This window comes from Mus pahari, chromosome 3, assembly GCF_900095145.1.
Source record: "Mus pahari chromosome 3, PAHARI_EIJ_v1.1, whole genome shotgun sequence".
Taxonomy (NCBI): domain Eukaryota; kingdom Metazoa; phylum Chordata; class Mammalia; order Rodentia; family Muridae; genus Mus; species Mus pahari.
This window is the reverse complement of record NC_034592.1, coordinates 11,883,687-11,901,495: the sequence shown is the minus strand read 5'-3', so window position 1 is coordinate 11,901,495 and position 17,809 is coordinate 11,883,687. Positions and strand designations below refer to the sequence as shown.

The 17,809-nt window shown below is 51.9% G+C and overlaps 1 protein-coding gene across 16 annotated transcripts in view; it reads left to right on the top strand.

Annotated features, from left to right (window-relative positions):
• Window positions 1-337: 337 nt before the first annotated feature.
• Window positions 338-17,809, top strand: part of Cacna1b (calcium voltage-gated channel subunit alpha1 B) — a 174,868-nt gene continuing 157,396 nt past the window's right edge. For all 16 annotated transcript variants that reach the window (XM_029537092.1, XM_021193050.2, XM_021193049.2 and 13 more), the window contains exons 1-3: window positions 338-688; window positions 1,571-1,676; window positions 4,883-5,022. In XM_029537092.1, the coding sequence (XP_029392952.1) occupies window positions 405-688; window positions 1,571-1,676; window positions 4,883-5,022 (530 nt within the window). In that variant the 5' untranslated portion in view covers window positions 338-404. The remainder of the gene's footprint in view (window positions 689-1,570; window positions 1,677-4,882; window positions 5,023-17,809) is intronic.

Sequence of the window (17,809 nt, the reverse complement as noted above, 5' to 3'; positions counted from 1 at the left end):
TCGAGGATCGCGAGGGTATCCGGGGACCTCTCAGGCTGTTGAGCTGGGGAACCAGACGCAGCCAAAGCTTTGGGCGGCGCCCTGGGGGCACGCAGAGGCTCACGCTGCCTAAAGCTGGGCGCACGCAAGCAACTCGGCGTTCCCTGAGGACCGGCGCGGACTCCGGCGGGGGCGGCCGCGGGGGCGGGGTCTGTGGGGTTCGGGGGTGTGACTGACGCGGATTGGATAGGCTTGGCCGCGTGACCGACCCCTTATAGGGCGTGGCGTGGGGCCGCGGCTCGGGTGCGGTAGCAGCTGGCGGGCGAGGTCCAGGCAGCTCGCTGCGGCTAGGCTAGGAGCCTTTGGCGCGCCGCGCCCTCGGTGCTGGGCCGCGGAGCCCGGGATGCTCGCGGCGCCCGGAAGTCATGGTCCGCTTCGGGGACGAGCTAGGCGGCCGCTATGGGGGCACCGGCGGCGGGGAGCGGGCTCGGGGCGGCGGGGCCGGCGGGGCGGGTGGCCCGGGCCAGGGGGGTCTGCCGCCGGGCCAGCGGGTCCTGTACAAGCAGTCCATTGCGCAGCGCGCACGGACCATGGCCCTGTACAACCCCATCCCAGTCAAGCAGAACTGCTTCACCGTCAACCGCTCGCTCTTCGTCTTCAGCGAGGACAACGTCGTCCGCAAATACGCTAAGCGCATCACCGAATGGCCATATCCTACGGGGGCCTGACCGGGCGGGAACCGGCGGAGGTCAGGGGCCGGGGCGACATCGGTGTCCCCACGGCGGGTCCGGGAGGGGCGGCTGGGGCCTGGGCGGCAGCGCCCAGTGGCCATCTTTCTGGTGCTGGGAGGGGGTGCGACCTGGGAGAGACGCGTCGCGGACCCCACGGCTCAGCGAGAAGGAGCGGGGCGGGGCTTCTGGGGCGGTCTCCGAGTGCGTGCGTGCGTGGTTTAGGTGTGCGCGTGTGTGGTCGTGGAGGCCACGACGGACCAGGTGCACTCTGGGCGGAGCCCCATCTGACCTGAGACTTGTCCCTTCGTGCACTTGGTCTTGGGCAGCCAGCTTGGGGCATACAGCGTGCGGCTGGCCTGGAGGACACGGGAGGGCGAATCCGAGTCTATGCAGGTGTGAGCGCTGTGTGGTTGCAGGTCTGTGCGCGTGCTGACTGCAAGTGCCTGCGTTTGTGTGCGGGCATCCACGGACCGGTGCTGCGCGTGCGTGTGGTAGGTATTCTTGGTACATTATGTTCACGTGCGGGTCTAGATACTTGTGGCTGTCTTTAGGTAGGGCTTGCGCCTGCGCAAGGCCCGCTTCTCCTGCTTTTGGGGGCGATAGGAGGGTTCCCCCGTGGCGCTGGCGGGCCAGGCCAGGCAGCTGTCCGTGGTGCCGACGGCGTCCGAACCAACGAGGGGCTGGGCAACTGCAGAGGCCCCGCCTCTTGGCTGCCCCCAGAACTAGGGCGGGGAGCTGGGAAGACTAGCCCTGGTCCGCGGGAAGGTGGGTGTCGGCCAGCAGTACTCAGCTGCTGCACTGCGCAGTCCTCTTCTTCACTACCTCCGTAGCGCCTCCTAGCCAGTCCTTAACCCACACACGCCCTTCGAATACATGATCCTGGCCACGATCATCGCCAACTGCATTGTTCTGGCCCTGGAGCAGCACCTGCCTGATGGGGACAAGACCCCCATGTCAGAGCGACTGGTGAGTGCTGGCCGCGGGTCTGGGGACTGAAAGGTGGGGGTAGTGGCAGGTTGTCTCATGTACCTGAGCTAGACAGGTAGGGCCCTATCTTTCAACTGAGGGCCCTTTGACTCTGCCTCCAGTGCTGGCACTGGGGTGGCCAATTGAGTCTGATGAAAGACCAGGGAACCACACAGTTTGCCTTGTGTCTTTAGCTGTCCCTGCTCCCCAGATGGTTCATTTGGGCGTGCTATGCTGGCCTTGATTTCTAGACTTAAAATGAGAGAGGGGCATTTCTCTTGAAGAGAACAAGAGTATCAGGCTTTCCTGTGGCCAGCTGATCACCTTTCCCGCCGTGCTTCCTAAGCAAGCACTTCTTCCCAAATGCTCTGGATCCATATTTTCCTCTAGTGTCCTGAAAGAGTTTCCTAGAACCCAGTGGTATCCATTTTGGGGATCAGGGGCCATACCGCTGGGATTATGACTCCTATGTAGCGAGAGGCAGGAATGAAGAGGCCTTCTGGTCTCTGGAGGTTTGAGGGGTAGCACCTCTCACAGGTGAGAGGGCACAGCATCAGCCACAGCTCTTTCCTGCTGCCCCTTTGTCTGGGCTTAGCATGTGCTTGGTGTGACTGTGAGACCTGGCACACTGGTGTGGCCTCTCTTCCCACTCTCTCCTGTAGTTTGGAAGAGGGGTGGCCATCAAGAAGAACCAACTAAGACATTATCTAGGATGGCTCCTTGGCATTGAGGACCTTCCTGGACATAAGAAGGCTGAGTGAGATTAGAGTGTGGGCTGGGAAGGAGTGTGTGTCTAGTCACATTTCAAGGTAGAGGATAAGAATTGGTTCTTGGGCACTTGTGGGCATGCCAAATAGTGCCTGTGTTTCTCTGGGCTTCCGGCAGAGTAGGTCCTCAGCCTGCTCTATCCTTGTGGCGAGCACCCATCCCAGCGGGCAGAAAGCAGGGTGAACTTGCTCTGTCCTTGTGGCGAGCACCCATCCCAGCGGGCAGAAAGCAGGGTGAACTTGGGGGTTCATCAGGTTGTATATCACCAATGCCAGGCTGCAGGTAGTGACCAAGTCTCTAGGGAACTCTGGCAGGTATGGCCAAGAGGGTCACAGGATAGACCCAGGTCAGTGCAAGGAGGTCATGAGCATAGGCATCCTTTCATGGGCCAGTCTGGTGTGCAGTTTTCTGAGTACCTGTGTTAGTATATCAGATTTTCTGGGTTGGTGATGGAGGGAATGGGGAGATGTAATTTTAGTGGCTCAGGTCTTGAGAAAACAAACAGTATGTGCCTGCTTTGGACCTATCCTGGCAAGCCACAAAGCTCTCTGCTAACTCCAGTTTTGCTTTCAGGCCCAGTCTTCAGAGGCTGTTAGGCTGAACAAAAGAGAATGGGTTTGGAAACTGGAACTCCTGCCTAGGTAGTAGGTAGGGGTTGCGTGGTGGTTTTAGGACCCTTTAGTGTTTCCAGCCTCGCTTGGGGTGAGTTTCCTCATCTCTGGGGACTCTTCTTCTATAGCTGCCTAAGCCTTGAGCTTGCAGCCCAGTGGCTCCCAGGCCATTGGCATACCTATCTTCCACCCCCATCAGCCTCAGTCATGGGTCTGCCTTATAGGAGCTGGGCAGAAGAACCTCGGGTGTGGCTTCCTTGCTGGTGGCCCTTCTTTTTTCTGACCAGGAGCCCTCTGTGAAGACCTTCTGAGGTCAGCTCTTTCTTTGGTGTCAGCAACCCCTCTCCTTGAGGAATAAGACCCTTCCATCTAAACTTCCAGAGCCTCATTCCTGTCATGAGCCAACATTAGGAGCAGGACAGGAGCAGTAGGCCATCATGGATGCTTAGTTGCCAGCCCCTCAGATGGAGCTCCCTCTCATACACTCACTCGTATTCATAGGCACCTTCTGTTCTAAACTTTAGGGCCATGGGTGGCCATAGCTTAATTTTGGGGCCTGGTTCCCTGCGGGCAAGAGACAAAGGGCAAGCTAAGGTGTTGGCAAGGCGTGGGGCCCTCGAGGGCCAGACTTCTTGGAGAAAGGCTTCTGCTGAAGAAGTCAGTGGCCCCGTCTCATCTGGCAGCTCTTTGGACCACCAGGCCACGTGCCCAGTCTTTCTTCATGGGGCATAGTGGCTCTGAGAAGCAGTTTTTCTGGAGCTGGTCCTAGGGATCAATCCTGTGTGAGCAGACTCTGGGAGCTGGGTGTGTTCTCATCATTTCTTCCTCTGTTTAGAGCTGCTACTCCAGAGTGTAGCAAGTGGATCATGCTAATCCTCTTTGCCCAGCTCCCTCAAGCTCTCTGCTCTCCTCCCCTTACACATGGTGTTCCTACTACATGTGTGGTCAGGTAACATCCCTCTCCCCAACATCATATCTGGCAGGTTTTGGCTAAGAAATAGACTTAGGGATCTCACTAGAGTCTCCATCTTCGTTCCTTTGATCCCACTGTTTTCTCCAACAATAATCTTATCGTAGACTCTAGCCCTAGAAACCTTTGTTGCCATACCTTTGAGGTTGCCTGAGCCTTGGTCTGTCTGGATTCCTGGGGTTGCACTCACCTTGCAGCCTCCCGCCTGCTCCCTGGTCCCCACGAATACCATCACTATAGTACCCTAATGCTGGAGACTTTCCTTTCTCTTTTCCCCTGTCAGAATTTGCATGCTCTGCTTGTCCATGTGCATTGCATGTATGAATGAGTCCCAAAGCTTTCCAGGTGACCGGAATAATGGCCGGTCGGCTGGAGATGGCTGCTGGGTTTACCTGCCGTCTCTGCCCTGTTGCTCCCTCTCTGTGCCTTTGCGCTCTGAGGATAGAGAAGGCTTTGGTGTGTAGAACGAGTTGCTATAGTTAACACAAGGGTTTGATTTACAGGCATCCTCAAAGAGCATCATCACTACCTTTTTAGAACCTCTTTCAGTAAAGTCTGCCCCATGATTCTAGCAGGACAGTCCTGGGTGACCTGTGAGTGAAGCAGAAGCTGGGTTGACAGAGCAGAGGCCTAAGGACTCTCAGACACAATCAGGACACTTTTGCCACACTAACAAATGACAGGTCATATTCTGAGCCAGGTCAGATGAGCACACTCAGGCTAGTGGGAGCACTGCATTTTGGGGAAGTCTCCGGGGTGTAGCCTTGGGATAGTAGGTATGGTCATCAGTCAGGAGCTGCGGCCAAGCCACTTTTCTGAGGGGACAGAGGTGAACGCTGTCCTGTGCTCTTCCTCAGGATGACACGGAGCCTTACTTCATCGGGATCTTTTGCTTCGAGGCGGGCATCAAGATCATAGCCCTGGGCTTTGTTTTCCACAAGGGCTCCTACCTTCGGAACGGCTGGAACGTCATGGACTTCGTGGTGGTCCTCACGGGGTAGGTGGGCCAAGGCTGAGTGCACTTGTGTGTGTGTTGCCTTGCTGTGGGGCAAAGGTGGCAGAAATGTCCATGTTGATACCCAGTGCCTTGACTCCGAATGTACTACTGGGTAAATGGGATTGCTTCTCCCCACTCAAGTAACCCTGGCATCTATTCGCATCTGCTCGCTGTAGCTTCTGCGGTGAGGGTTGTGTTTGTGTTTGTAACATGTTTTCCCAAGGGCTCACCCCTAGTAGCCTCTCTGGCAGAGCTTGCTTTCAGACCCCAAAAGCAAGGTGGTCACTGGGCATTATGACAGGTGACGGGCAAGTGAGGGGGCTTCTTTGAGGAAGGCTTGTATCCATCTTGGAGGAACATGTGGAATCTGAGCCACTTCCTGTCTGAGGAGCTGACTGTTTCCCCCATAGCTCTGTGCTGTCTCACGGTGTGAGGACAGGCTGACAAGGAATGCTTGAAAAAGTACTTATTCCTGGTTCCTGCCCTGGTAGTGCTCTTTGTTTTAGATTTATTTAGCGAGTGAGTGTTTTCACTTGTAGATGTGTATGTGCACTCCATGTGCCTGGTGCCCTCAGAGGTCAGAAGAAGGCATGAGGTCCTCTGGAACTGGATGACCATGTGTGCACTAGAAACTGAACCAGGGCTCTCTGCTAGAGCAGCCAGTGCTCTTAACTGCTGACCCATCTCTCCAGTCCCTGTGTCCCCAGTGTGTTTAGTCACAATGTATGCCCACTGCTTCCTCACATTAGTACTTCCTTATAATGACCAAAATAAAACTCCCCATTGCCCAGGAGCTTAGGAAGCCAGTATGTGGCCCGCCCCCAAGCCACCTCAATCGATTTATCTGCCCAATGGGCTCTGTACATCTTTTATCTGCCCAGTGAGCGCTGCACATCTTTCTTCTGTTGTTCTGCTGGAGGTTGAGGACTGTGGAGCTGCTGTGCTGGGGACAGGCTGTGATTGGGATGATGGCTGCTCGCATAGAGCCTGGGGCTTCCCCAGAGACTCTGTCCTGTCTGGGGATGGTAGTGTCATCTTCCCTTGGGCCTTGTGCTTGGAGACTAAGTGCCCAGATTGGGGTGCAGGGAGCTGGTCCATAATAGGTGGGAGCCCTTTTTAAGCATGAGTTGGTGTGGTTCCATCTCCTCTGACCACTGACCTCCATGGAGGCCTGATGCATGTGGGTATGAGGGAGGGGGTTGCGCAGTTGGAGAGCAGGAAAGAGGTGACTGGGAAGCCTGGGTCTGGGTCTTCAGCCACCATGGGTCCCAGCTTTTGAGGCATAAAGGAAGTCGAGTAATGACCTCAGGGCTCTGAAGTAAGGTGCACAGAGACATGGGGTCTGCTCTCTGTCTTTGTGCTGTAGCTTGTTGAGGCAGGGAAGTTTGTCTCCTAGAACTGTCTGGTATGCTCAGGGAATTTAGTATGTTGGTGACCTTGGTGCTTCCCACGTGATGGTAACCTTTGCACACACTTCTGTGGATTGCTTGTTCCAAAGCAGGCGTGTGTTGACATAGAATTCATGGGAAGCCCTCTAAGGTTTAATGGAGACTTGCTTTCCACTAATGACCTAAGTGAAGAATCACTTGGGGTTGGCGAACAGTGTGGTCCCTGTGGGTTGGGTGTTCCCCACATCCAGGGTTACTACCTGGGCGTCCAGGAGTAACTACAGCTGTTTACAGCTCTCGTCCCTTGAGATCAAGTCCCCGAAGACAAGGTGGCATCTTGTTTTTCAGAGGGGCCTGAGCCTGTGTCAGGGCAGGGCAGTGTGTGGGGCTAAGCTGACGCGTGTTGAGAGGACTCAGAGGGGCCTGAGCCTGTGTCAGGNCTGTGTCAGGGCAGGGCAGTGTGTGGGGCTAAGCTGACGCGTGTTGAGAGGACTCAGAGGGGCCTGAGCCTGTGTCAGGGCAGGGCAGTGTGTGGTGCTAAGCTGACGTGTGTTGAGAGGACTCAGAGGGACCTGAGCCTGTGTCAGGGCAGGGCAGTGTGTGGTGCTAAGCTGACGTGTGTTGAGAGGACACGCTGACAAGGAATTCTTGACCCTGTTACTCGAATCTTTTACCCAGCTTTAGGCTGCCTGGAGATAGGAGACCAGGAGGGGCACTTGAGTTCCCCATGCAACCATTGCCTATAGGACCCCTAGGTCATCCAGAACTCTGAACCTATGAGAGGCCTTGGGGTGGGGAACACAGTTCATTGCTGGGTGGTTTCAGACGGGAATGCGGACCTTCCTGTGAATGCTTGAGTGAAGATGCTAGGTCCCTGAAAGGAAGGCAGGGCTGTCTTACTTTGGTCTTGGAGATCCCTTTGTCCATTTTCTGTTTATCTCCTTCTCTGCCTCTTCAACAGCAGTCTTCGCCTCTCCTCTCTTCTCTCCCCCTTCTGCTTCTTTCGATTTCCTGGGTTGACCATCTCATCTCAAACTCGTGTTCCATTTCTGCCCTCTGCCCTCTGCCTTTTGTGTTTGCAAGAAAGTTGGCTCTGGTATCCTGGTTTGAGGCTTCTCCCTTTGCACTGAATTCCTTGAGATAGTGCCAAGTTTTGGGGGACCCCTCAGATGGAAGGGAGATGCATGTCTCATGGAGGCCTACATGCAGGACCTGCTAGCAGTTGCTCTGATGTTCCTGTAGGACCCGCATGTGCCTGTGTTTGTGGGAGGTTTTGGTGGGAAACCCAGGGAAGAACCCATCTCTAACCCTCTGTGCTGAGGTCCCTGTGGCAGGGTATATGTGGAGGTGCGGCACTTTCTTGTTGTTTTAATTAAGCTTTGTTTAATTGGTGCTTAGAAGGCTAGAAGCTCAGGGTGGAAAGGCAGACAGCATCCTGGCCTGTTGCTTAGTGAAGCCAGGCATATTCCCAGTGGCCAGCAGGGGTCTCTCTTCTCCTGATGTTGGTAGAAGTTGTGAGATGTCTGGGCAGGGGTAGGGTAGGGAGTTGTGCCCTTTACCCCCAGTCCCCCAGAGAAGCCAAGGCTGGGTGCCTGCTGTTATCTTCCTTGCTTCCCACTCAGGTGTCTTGTTATCTGTACCAGTGCGTATAGTGCAAGGGCTGTGATCAGCTACGTATGCTGGGCGCTGTTTGCTCTGGGACATAGGTAGGATCTAGTTTTGGGTCCTATATAGGTCAAAGGGGTGCCTCTGGGACTCTGGGGGTTATGAGAGATGTTGAAAGCTTCCAGGCATTGAGGCTGGCCTGTGGGCTGTGGGCTTGTTCTCAGAGAGTCTGGGCCTCAGCTAGGAGTCCTGCTCCTCATTGGACCAGCTCATGGATTTCCACCCAGACTCTTGTCCCTTGGTGGCATGGGTCAGGGCCTAAATCTCTTAATATGGACTCTGCCTTCCTAGTAGGAGAATGGCTCCCTTCCTGGTCCTGCAGCTGACTGTAAGGACAGGGGCAGGCTTCCATGCCCACCTTCTTTTCTAAGTACACTCCTCTCTGCGTAGCGGCATGAGACGGGCCCAAAATTGCCCTCTTGGGATCCTAGTTAGAGGAGGACAGAAAGAGCCACCATCCCAACACAGCCAGAGGCCGCCTGAAGCTGTGCCCTGCTCCTTTCCAGCCTGTTCACCCCATTCCCATCCATAGCATGTCTACCATAGCTTCATTTCCTTGAACATATGATCTTCCTTCTGCTGACACTGTTCATTAATCCATTATCCATTATCCTTAATCCATTTTCAGCCATTCATCGCTTACACACCCAGTGTTTGCTAAATGGCAGGGACAGAACTGCTGAGCCCCTTTCTGGGAGCAGAGGTCAGGCATCTTGCCCAGCCTATTTCTTGTCAGTCTATGAAATCTTGTACCTGGATGGTGCTTTAGATGCTGCAGTCACTGGCTCTGGGCTTCCACCTCCCAGACTGTAACCACTCACGTCTGCATCCTGGCTAGGTCATGGTGCTTCTTGGCATGGACCAACTCAATGTGTCCAGGAAGGACTGAACAACCTTGGTCTTGGTGGGAAAGTGTGTCGGGAGTGCATAGGTCAAGTTTTGTGTAGGCGGTCAGAGAAGGCTTCAGGTTTGGGAGGGCATGAGTGAGCCTCAAGGCTTAAGTGTACTTGGTGTCTGGGAAGAGCTGTGGCTAACCAAGAGTGTAGCATATGCCAACAGGATCCCCAGGGACGAGAGAAGCCAACTTGGACTGCACCCTGGTGCCTATAGCTATGGGCTGCCTGGGCAAGGAGGTAATATAGATCTGCACTTGTGTGCAGTTGGGGGTTTATAAAGAGTATGTTCTGCACCACAAAGTTGATGTTGGAGGGGAAGTATTTGATATGGCCTGAAGTGCATCAGGTGTGTGGAGAAGTGAGCCTGCTGGGCGCAGAGGCCTTGTGGTGGAACCCGTTAAGTAACAACAATATTCATTGCTTAGGATGCTTTATAGCAAAACAGGAGAGATAAATAAAGTTGGTTGCTTTGGTCAGGGGATGGAGGCCCAGAGTGCCTGCCACATGAGGCTGCTTACAGCCTACCTGAGCATTGCTGGGAAGGTCTGGGAGAAATTGATGCAGTCAGAGAAGGCCAGCCCTGGGGTCTGAGTGAAGACATGTCCAGGCCCCTGGTCAATGTATTGGTCTGTCCAATGGAAATTAGTGTGTGGGAGCCGAAGATGGTGTGCTGCGGTGGGCTGAGGTGGTTGGCGACTTCACAGACGGTTCCCACTGAATTTGGAAGCAAGAGCAGATATGTGAAGATAAGGGTTGAGATCCAGGAGACAGAGGAGACAGATGTAGGGCAGAGCAAAGATAGGGGGCTGAGAGAGGGAGAGCAAGCGAATAAGGGGGCCATTTGAGTTCCCCAGTCCTGTACCCCCAGCCTGTCCCTCCCAGACCCTCCTCTTTACTGTCTGCCATCACCTTGCTTGGTCACCTGGAAGGTATTTGCTGGAGACACCTCTTGCTTTCCCCACTGTTTAGGTCTCTGGGGACACAGAGGTGACCGAATAGATTCTTGCCCTTCTGTAGGCCATGTTTGTCTGGATACATAAAACAAACTGTCCATTTGCCCTTGGAGAGAGGGAAGCTCAAAGTAATGCAGTGACTGCCTGTCACTGGTGTCAGGGGACCTTTGAGAGACAGTTTTGGTGAATATCAGGGAAGAGAATGTAGAGACAAGGGCCATCCGTGGTCTGGGAGCAGGACAATCAAGTCAGGCTGTCACTGGGCACAGGAAGGAAAGCGGACAGTTGAGAGTGAGGGTACTGGGGACAGTCTCAGCCCAGGTAGAGGCTAAAGGGCCAGGCCTCAAAGCCTTCAAGAGGCACCGAGAAGGCTGAGTCTACAGGAGCCTCCGGTGGCTTTCAAACCTGACACCCACTTCTCTAGGCTGCTGTGGTCTCTGAGCTCCCTCTGGTGCCCTGCCCTCATCCCCCATCACTTTCTTCCAGGATCCCCAGAAAAACCCTGCTATAGCCTTTGACCTAGACTTAAATCCACAGTAACAAACATGCCTGCACCTCTGCCTGCTCCTGCTCCTTCCCCTTATGGCCTATGGAGATACAAAGAAACATATCTTGGCTCAGGCAGGTAGTTCCCTGGGGAGCATTTCCAACCACAGCGTCTCATTTTACTTCCAATTAAACCGAGATTCCTTTCCAGGACATGTAATTAGAGCTCAGGCTCCTCTCTCTGGACTCATCTCCTATGGGAAGAGGAGGAGTGTGGGCTGTCTCATTGAGAGGGAAAGTAGACAGTGAGTTTAGAGGCCGGCATGGCCACCACAGACTCTGAACTTAGGGCTCAGCTGCTGGTGTCTAATGGCCTTTAGGGTGCAAGGATAGAACCTGATTTGGGAGGTGCTCCTCCTGGGCTGGGAAGGCACAGGAAGTTAGGGACAGAATAAATGGATGAGCACTGTGGACATCTGCCACCAGGCAGGGAAGACAGTGCTTAGGGAATGCTGTGCCTGGCAACAAGTGTCCCAAAACACATCTGAACAGGGTACAGAGATGTGGTCTGACAGTGACAGTGTGTCTAGCAGCACCACACAATGGGCAGTTCTCTACTTCCTAGTATTTCTTCTGTGGCTCTGCAGGGAGTGGGGGTGTGGGCTGGCCTCTGGTGCTGGTCAAGTTGAGGTTCACTCGACTCCCCTTTCCTTCCTACATTCCGGGCTCTGAGTATTTGCTTCCCCTAAGTGTGGCTGGAGCAGACAGGGCTAGGAGTTCAGTCCTGAGAGGTACATGGAAGGAAGCCTTTGACCCCTCTCTCCCGAGATCAGGCTTACCTTCCTCCAGGTAGTATCTCCATGACTTTATTGGAGACTCAGGGGTCCTGTGACAGCTGAGAACTTGCCAGACATAGGACATAGGGAAGCCTCCTGTACCGTGAGGCAAGGCCTCTGCTCCTAAACAGCTCTATGAAGGCTGCCATGTGAATGTGGCACTGCATGAGGGAGGTGACATGTGGGTCCAGCATTGGTGTGCACATTGCAGATCACAGATGCCCTGTCTTGATAGTGGCCTCTCACTGGCCGCATGTCCCTGGGTCAGCCCTAGAGCCCTGTGCTGGTTACATAAAGCCCCAGGGATGCCCTGCTCTGATGAGTGGCACCTAGCCTCCCGCCTTGACACACACCCCTGCAAGTGGGTATTTATAGAGGACCTAGCTCACTCTCTGTTGACTCCCTCCCCCTCCCCTCACTTCTTCTTTTGCTTTGGGACTCTACACTCCTGGATTGTGAATACAGGCTCTTCTCGGGGACAGTCCCCACTGATTTGTGTTCAGGGTCTCAGGCTCTTCCCTGATCTTGGGTAGGGAGAGAGCCACAGTTCCCCTAGCTGAAGTAACTTCTTAAACCCTGTCAGTTATTTCTAGGGTCTAAGAGTCCTTGTGTGTTTCTAGGCTAGGGATGGCCCCTGGGAAAAATGAATCCTAAAACCTGCCTTTATGAAAGCAGAGTGGGGCCTTCTTGATGAGTGGGGCATGAGCTGGGCTGTGTTACCTTGAGGCTGTACACAGCCCGGCAGCTGTGCAAGGCCCACCTGCGTCTGTGCTAGACTACAGGTGAGTGGTAGGAGGTGTTCCTGAAATCCACTAACCACTGACTGACTTAAGGTGGAGAGCACCCATTATCCCCAGTAGCCCAGACCCCTGGCTGACTACACAGTCTAGGAATAGGATATGCTTCCAGTTGCTTCTTGCCATTGCTGGCCACCACCTTTCAATAACCCATCTGTAAGAAAGGGAATTCTAGGCCTTAGGACACATGCCCACCACCCCCTGTTCCTCGTACCTTCCAAGTCCTCTCAAATTATTCAGATCAGACCAGAAGTCTCGAGGTAGTCAGCATCCAGGGTAGTCAGCCAAGAACCTTGCATGTTCCCATCACATCCCCACACTCACACCCAACCAACCACTGCATGTTCCCATCACATCCCCTCACTCACACCCAACCAACCACTGCATGTTCCTATCACATCCCCTCACTCACACCCAACCACTACATGTTCCCATCACATCCCCTCACTCACACCCAATCAACCACTGCATGTTCCCATCACATCCCCTCACTCACACCCAACCACTGCATGTTCCCATCACATCCCCTCACTCANCAACCACTGCATGTTCCCATCACATCCCCTCACTCACACCCAACCACTGCATGTTCCCATCACATCCCCTCACTCATACTCAACTACTGCATGTTCCCATCACATCCCTGCACACCCAACCACTGCAGAGCGGAGGTCAGGGACTTCTTGGGAAGGGGATATGCACTTATACAGCCTAGCGCCATGGATGCCCAGGCTGGTGGGGGACACAGAATCCAGTGAATCGTATTGGGACACAGAATGGACCTGGGGTGCTGGAGACTTCACTGTGTGCTATGATCTGGGCCTATAGCACCCAGCAAGGGCCCGACACCAGGCCAGAAGGTGTCAGATAAAGGAGTAAGGGTCCGGTGCAACATGACCCTTTCACAGACCAGGCCAGTATAGACCTGGTCAGGATTTTGAGATGGGCTCTAGACTAATTGTCACTATTTAGGAGGGAAGGGCCTTGTAAAGCCCAAGTCTCCATCTTGAATAGACATCCCACTTCTGCCTGGGAGTCTCTGCCATTCAAACTCACTACCGTTGCCCTGTTATGGTTGGCATTTCCTTGATAGGCTCAGGCACGGGTGCTCTGGCACGGGAGCCCTGGTGTGCTGTGCTGTGTCCAGGCCAGTGATACAACCTGAGGCAGCTGGTGCTGCATCCTATGGCTACACTCCCACAGATGTCACAGGAGTTTAAATTTAACCCCCAGTGAATATGGCACTTGTGAGCAAAGTATAGTGAACTCACCAGCTTCACTCCTTTCTGCTCAACATCTCTCTTCACACTGGAGCCCAGAGCTGTGATTCACACTGAGCTGAGAACGGTTGCTAATGGCTTCTCTCTGTTACTAGGCTTGGAGCTAGTCCCTGGACACAGAGCAGGGTGGCAGGCGCCTCCTCCTCAGCCTGGATTCTTTGATGGTTATCAGGGGCTTCCTGTGCTGCTCTTCATCCTGTGTAGCATCACCTGGTGTTTTGTTTTGCAGTATAGCCAGCCAGAGTCACATAGCTACTCCTGTAGTTAACCTTGTGACACTTACTCTCTGCTCACTTTCCTCCCTCATTGCTATCACACCAAAGCCAATAGTCCCGGGGTAGGGTTCATTCTGAAATTCACATCCACTACCACAGACACCATCTCTGGGTTTCTCAGAGCCTGGAGACCCTTGGGAAGGATCATGTGCCTCTGGCTGGCTGAGGAGGCAGTGCCGGAGACCATGTGGGATGGGCTTGTGCTATATCACCACCTTCTCTTCTCCAGAGCTGGCTGCAGTCCCAGCTCTCACATTTACTGTGTTGCCAGGGCCACGTGTGTACGTGTGTGTGTGTGTGTGTGTGTGTGTGTGTGTGTGTGTGTGTGTGTATGTGTGTATGGCACATATAACAAAGCCGCACATAGGCTGGGCAGTTTTGGCTCAGCTGTACTCTTGCCTGTTCTAGAGCAACAGAAGCGGGATGCAGCTCTAGATCCCCTGGTATCCCGGGTTAGCCTTGAGGTCGTAGGTAAGCACTGTGGAATGCTTCATTAGCCCCAGCGCCAGGCCTCTCCTAGGCATGTCTTGCATCTTCCTCCCGTTAGCCACTGAACCCAGAAGAGGTGGGAAGGTCCTTGGAGTGTGTGGTCTGAGGGTGGTGTGTTGTCTAAGGTGTAGTCCTTGGTTCTAGGTTTTCTCAGCATCTGTCTCAGCCCCTAGCTCAGGAAGTAGTATTGCTCCCTGGTGGTTAGGAGGCCAGAGCTTCCTTTTCTGCTTACAGACCTAATCAGAATGAAGGAGGTGGTTGGCTCTTGTCCACAGATGGGCAGACAGGAGGGACCAGATGTTTTAACTGGGAGTGGTTGACATGTGAATTTCCACAGACTCACCAGACTTACACTGGTACACACTGGTAGATCAGAGCTGGAAGTAAAAGGGATGTGGCCCTGTGGACCAGACAAGCTCAATTGGCTGGGCACTATGAGCTCTGAAGTGTGTGTGTATTATATGTATATGTATATGTATATGTATATGTATATGTATATGTATATGTATATGTATATGTATATGTATATATATACATATACAGTATATGTGCATATATAGTTATATATGCATGCATATAGAAACATATATATATATATATATATATATATATATATATATATATTCATAATAAGTAGTATGGAGGGAGCATTGTATCCTTGCCAGCATTCCCCAGTGACAACACCTCACAAATACAATACAGTACAGTACAATACAATACAATACAGTACCACAGATAAGATGCTGAGTTTCCAGTTCCCAGGGGAATGTTCACAGTGCCCCTTTGTAGCCCTGTAGACTTACTGCATCCTCACCCCACCCCCATGTCTGGAAGCCACTAATACTTCCTGTACTTCTGTGATTTTGTTGTTTCAAGAATATTACATGAGTGGTATATACCTTCAGGGCTTTTTTTCCCTCCACTGAGCAAAATCCTTTGCAGATGATGTAACAATGACCATTTGCTTCTTTTATTGCTAAATTCAGGCATGCCTCAAAGATGTTCTGCTCTGGTTCTAAGCAACTACAATGAAGTACATTTTTGCAATAAAGCAGGTCAGGACTTGTTATCGCCACAATGCATATAAAAGATATACATTGTATCTACTACATTAAGTGTATCCTTGCTTACATTACTGAGCCTTTTTGTTGAGCTCTTTTTGTTGGTGGCAGCTGAGGAAGAAAGTAGTGCCTGGTGGGTTCTTAAGACAACAGTGAAGTTGGCCTTATAATAAACTCTTCCTTTCACGTTCTCTTCAGTCTGCAGTGCTGTTTGATAGCATGCTGCATGATAGCACGGTGGAACTTCTTTTAGAATTGAGGTTGGTCCTCTTATGTTACTGCTGCTCTATCAACGAATTCCTGTTATTCTGTGGAGTGCAAACCATTTGTTGTCAATAGTGTCCACCATTTCACCAGGAGCAGGAAACAGCCTCAGGTCATGACTTGTCACCTTAGGAAATGACTTTGTATATCCATTTGTAAGAAGCAGCTTGGTGTCTTCTGTTCAGGTCCCATCATGAGGTGACAGTGATTCAGTCTTCAGGCTCTCTCTCTCTCTCTCTCTCTCTCTCTCTCTCTCTCTCTCTCTCTCTCTCTCTCTCTTTGTTTTTTTTTTTGTTTTTTTTTTTTTTGTTTTGTTTTGTTTTTCGAGATAGGGTTTCTCTATATAGCCCTGGCTGTCCTGGAACTCACTTTGTAGACCAGGCTGGCCTCAAACTCAGAAATCCGCCTGCCTCTGCCTCCCGAGTGCTGGGATTAAAGGTGTGTGCCACCACGCCCGGCTCAGGCCCTGTCTCTTAACTCTAGGTTTCTTGCTAGTCCTCTGCTAGAGTCTCTAGTCTTCCAAGTTCCCCGTGAAGGTTAACATCTTCCAGCAAGTGTGTGTGTGTGTGTGTGTGTGTGTGTGTATGTGTGTGTGTGTATGTGTGTGTGTGTGTGTGTGTGTGTGTATGTGTGTGTGTGTTTTGATAGATCCACCCCAAGTTACTAATGCTCCTGCTGCTTAGTGCAGTGAGTCCCCAGGAGTCTTAATGTCTGTTTCCCCAGGTTTATCAGAAGAGTATCTATGGTGGAATAATTACTTAATTTGTGAGTTACAGAATGGCTGTAGATTTAGGAGGCTGGAAAACAATATTCATCTTATTTAAGATCTACATCACAGCTCTTTAGCTACCAAGTGTGTTGTCAGTGGATGTAATATTTAACCCAATCTTTGTCTTTGAGCAATAAGCCTCCACAGCGGGCCCTGTGGTCAGAAAAGCATACTGTGAACAGGTGTGTGGTCAGTCAAGCTCTGTTTCATGGAGCAGACCTAGTGTAAGTTTTAAGGCCCAAGGATTTTAGAACGGCAAATAAGCAGAGGCTTCAACTTCCATTTCTGTCTGTGTCAGTACCCAGTGTAGTCAGCCTGCCCCATTTTTATGAAAATGTCAGTCTTCAGTGGCTTCATCTGCCCAGGAAGGTACTGGTGCAATAACACAGATGTCTTAGAGAAGCCAGCTCGATCCTTACCTCAGCAGGGCTTCCCGGGGCTTGCTTTTGTAGTTACAACCCACCTGCTGCTTCTGTTTGGGTTTGTGGTCTAGCCTTGGGCTTTGAGAGAGGTTGTACTCTGCTCTGAATTAGGTGGCACTTCATCCTTGTCAGCAGTAGGCTGAGCTTTTCCTTACATGCATGGTCATTAGACTTCCAGAACTTTCTTTTGATTGACAATGTGGCTGTTTGGAGTGAGAGGCCATTTAGCCCATCTTGGCGTCTGGCACACGTTCTTCACTAAGCTTCATCATTCCTAATTTCCAAGTGAAGGCAAGAGATACACAATTCTTCTTTTCACTTGGACACTCTGAGGTCATTGTAGGGTCACTGTTAATTTTAATATTGCTGTGTCTCAGATTAGAGAGGTCCATGGTGAGAGGCAAGATGGGGAATTTGCTGATTCGTGAAGCGATCATGTTATAACACTTAAGTTCCTTGTCCTGTGTGTGGAATCATGTGTCTTACCATGAATGCTGCTCCCAAACAAGTGCAGTAAAAGTGTCAGAGGTCCAGGGCTGTATCCTGTGGGCTGAGCAGTACTGTGGTCATTCTGATACAGACTGTGCGTGAGTGCTTACCCGTGGCCCGCAGAGGGGAGCTCTGTTGGTCCTTTGCCTTGCGAGGCTTGCACCTTCCCTCCCCTCTGCTGTTCATAGTAGAGCTGTCCACCAGTCGCCAAGGGCGGGTCCTGATGCTGTAGCCATCTCTGAGTTCCCACACTCCTGTAGGTAACCCCAGTAAACTCACCATTCATCAGGCTGAACTTAGAAGCATCTTTTCTTTGGTTTGTTGGTGCCCTGTCTGAGGTGAATAGAGGTTTTTATATTTTCCCATTAAAATCATGCAATACAGGTCACCATAGCAAATTAGTAAGAATGTTTCTAAGTCATGGCAAAAGACAAAAGCAAGAAAATGTTATTGAAGTGGCTCAGCACACTTGATGTACACGATTTATTTATTTATATTTTTATGGTTGGTAAAAAAATTTCATCTTAAGCATTATTGTTTTGTTATGGTTTTTATTATTATTATTTTCTTTATTTACATTTCAAATGCTATCCCGAAAGTTCCCTATACCCACCCCCCTGCTCCCCTACCCAACCACTCCCACTTCTTGGCCCTGGCCTTCCCCTGTGCTGGGTCATATAAAGTTTGCAAGACCAAGGGACCTCTCTTCCCAATGAT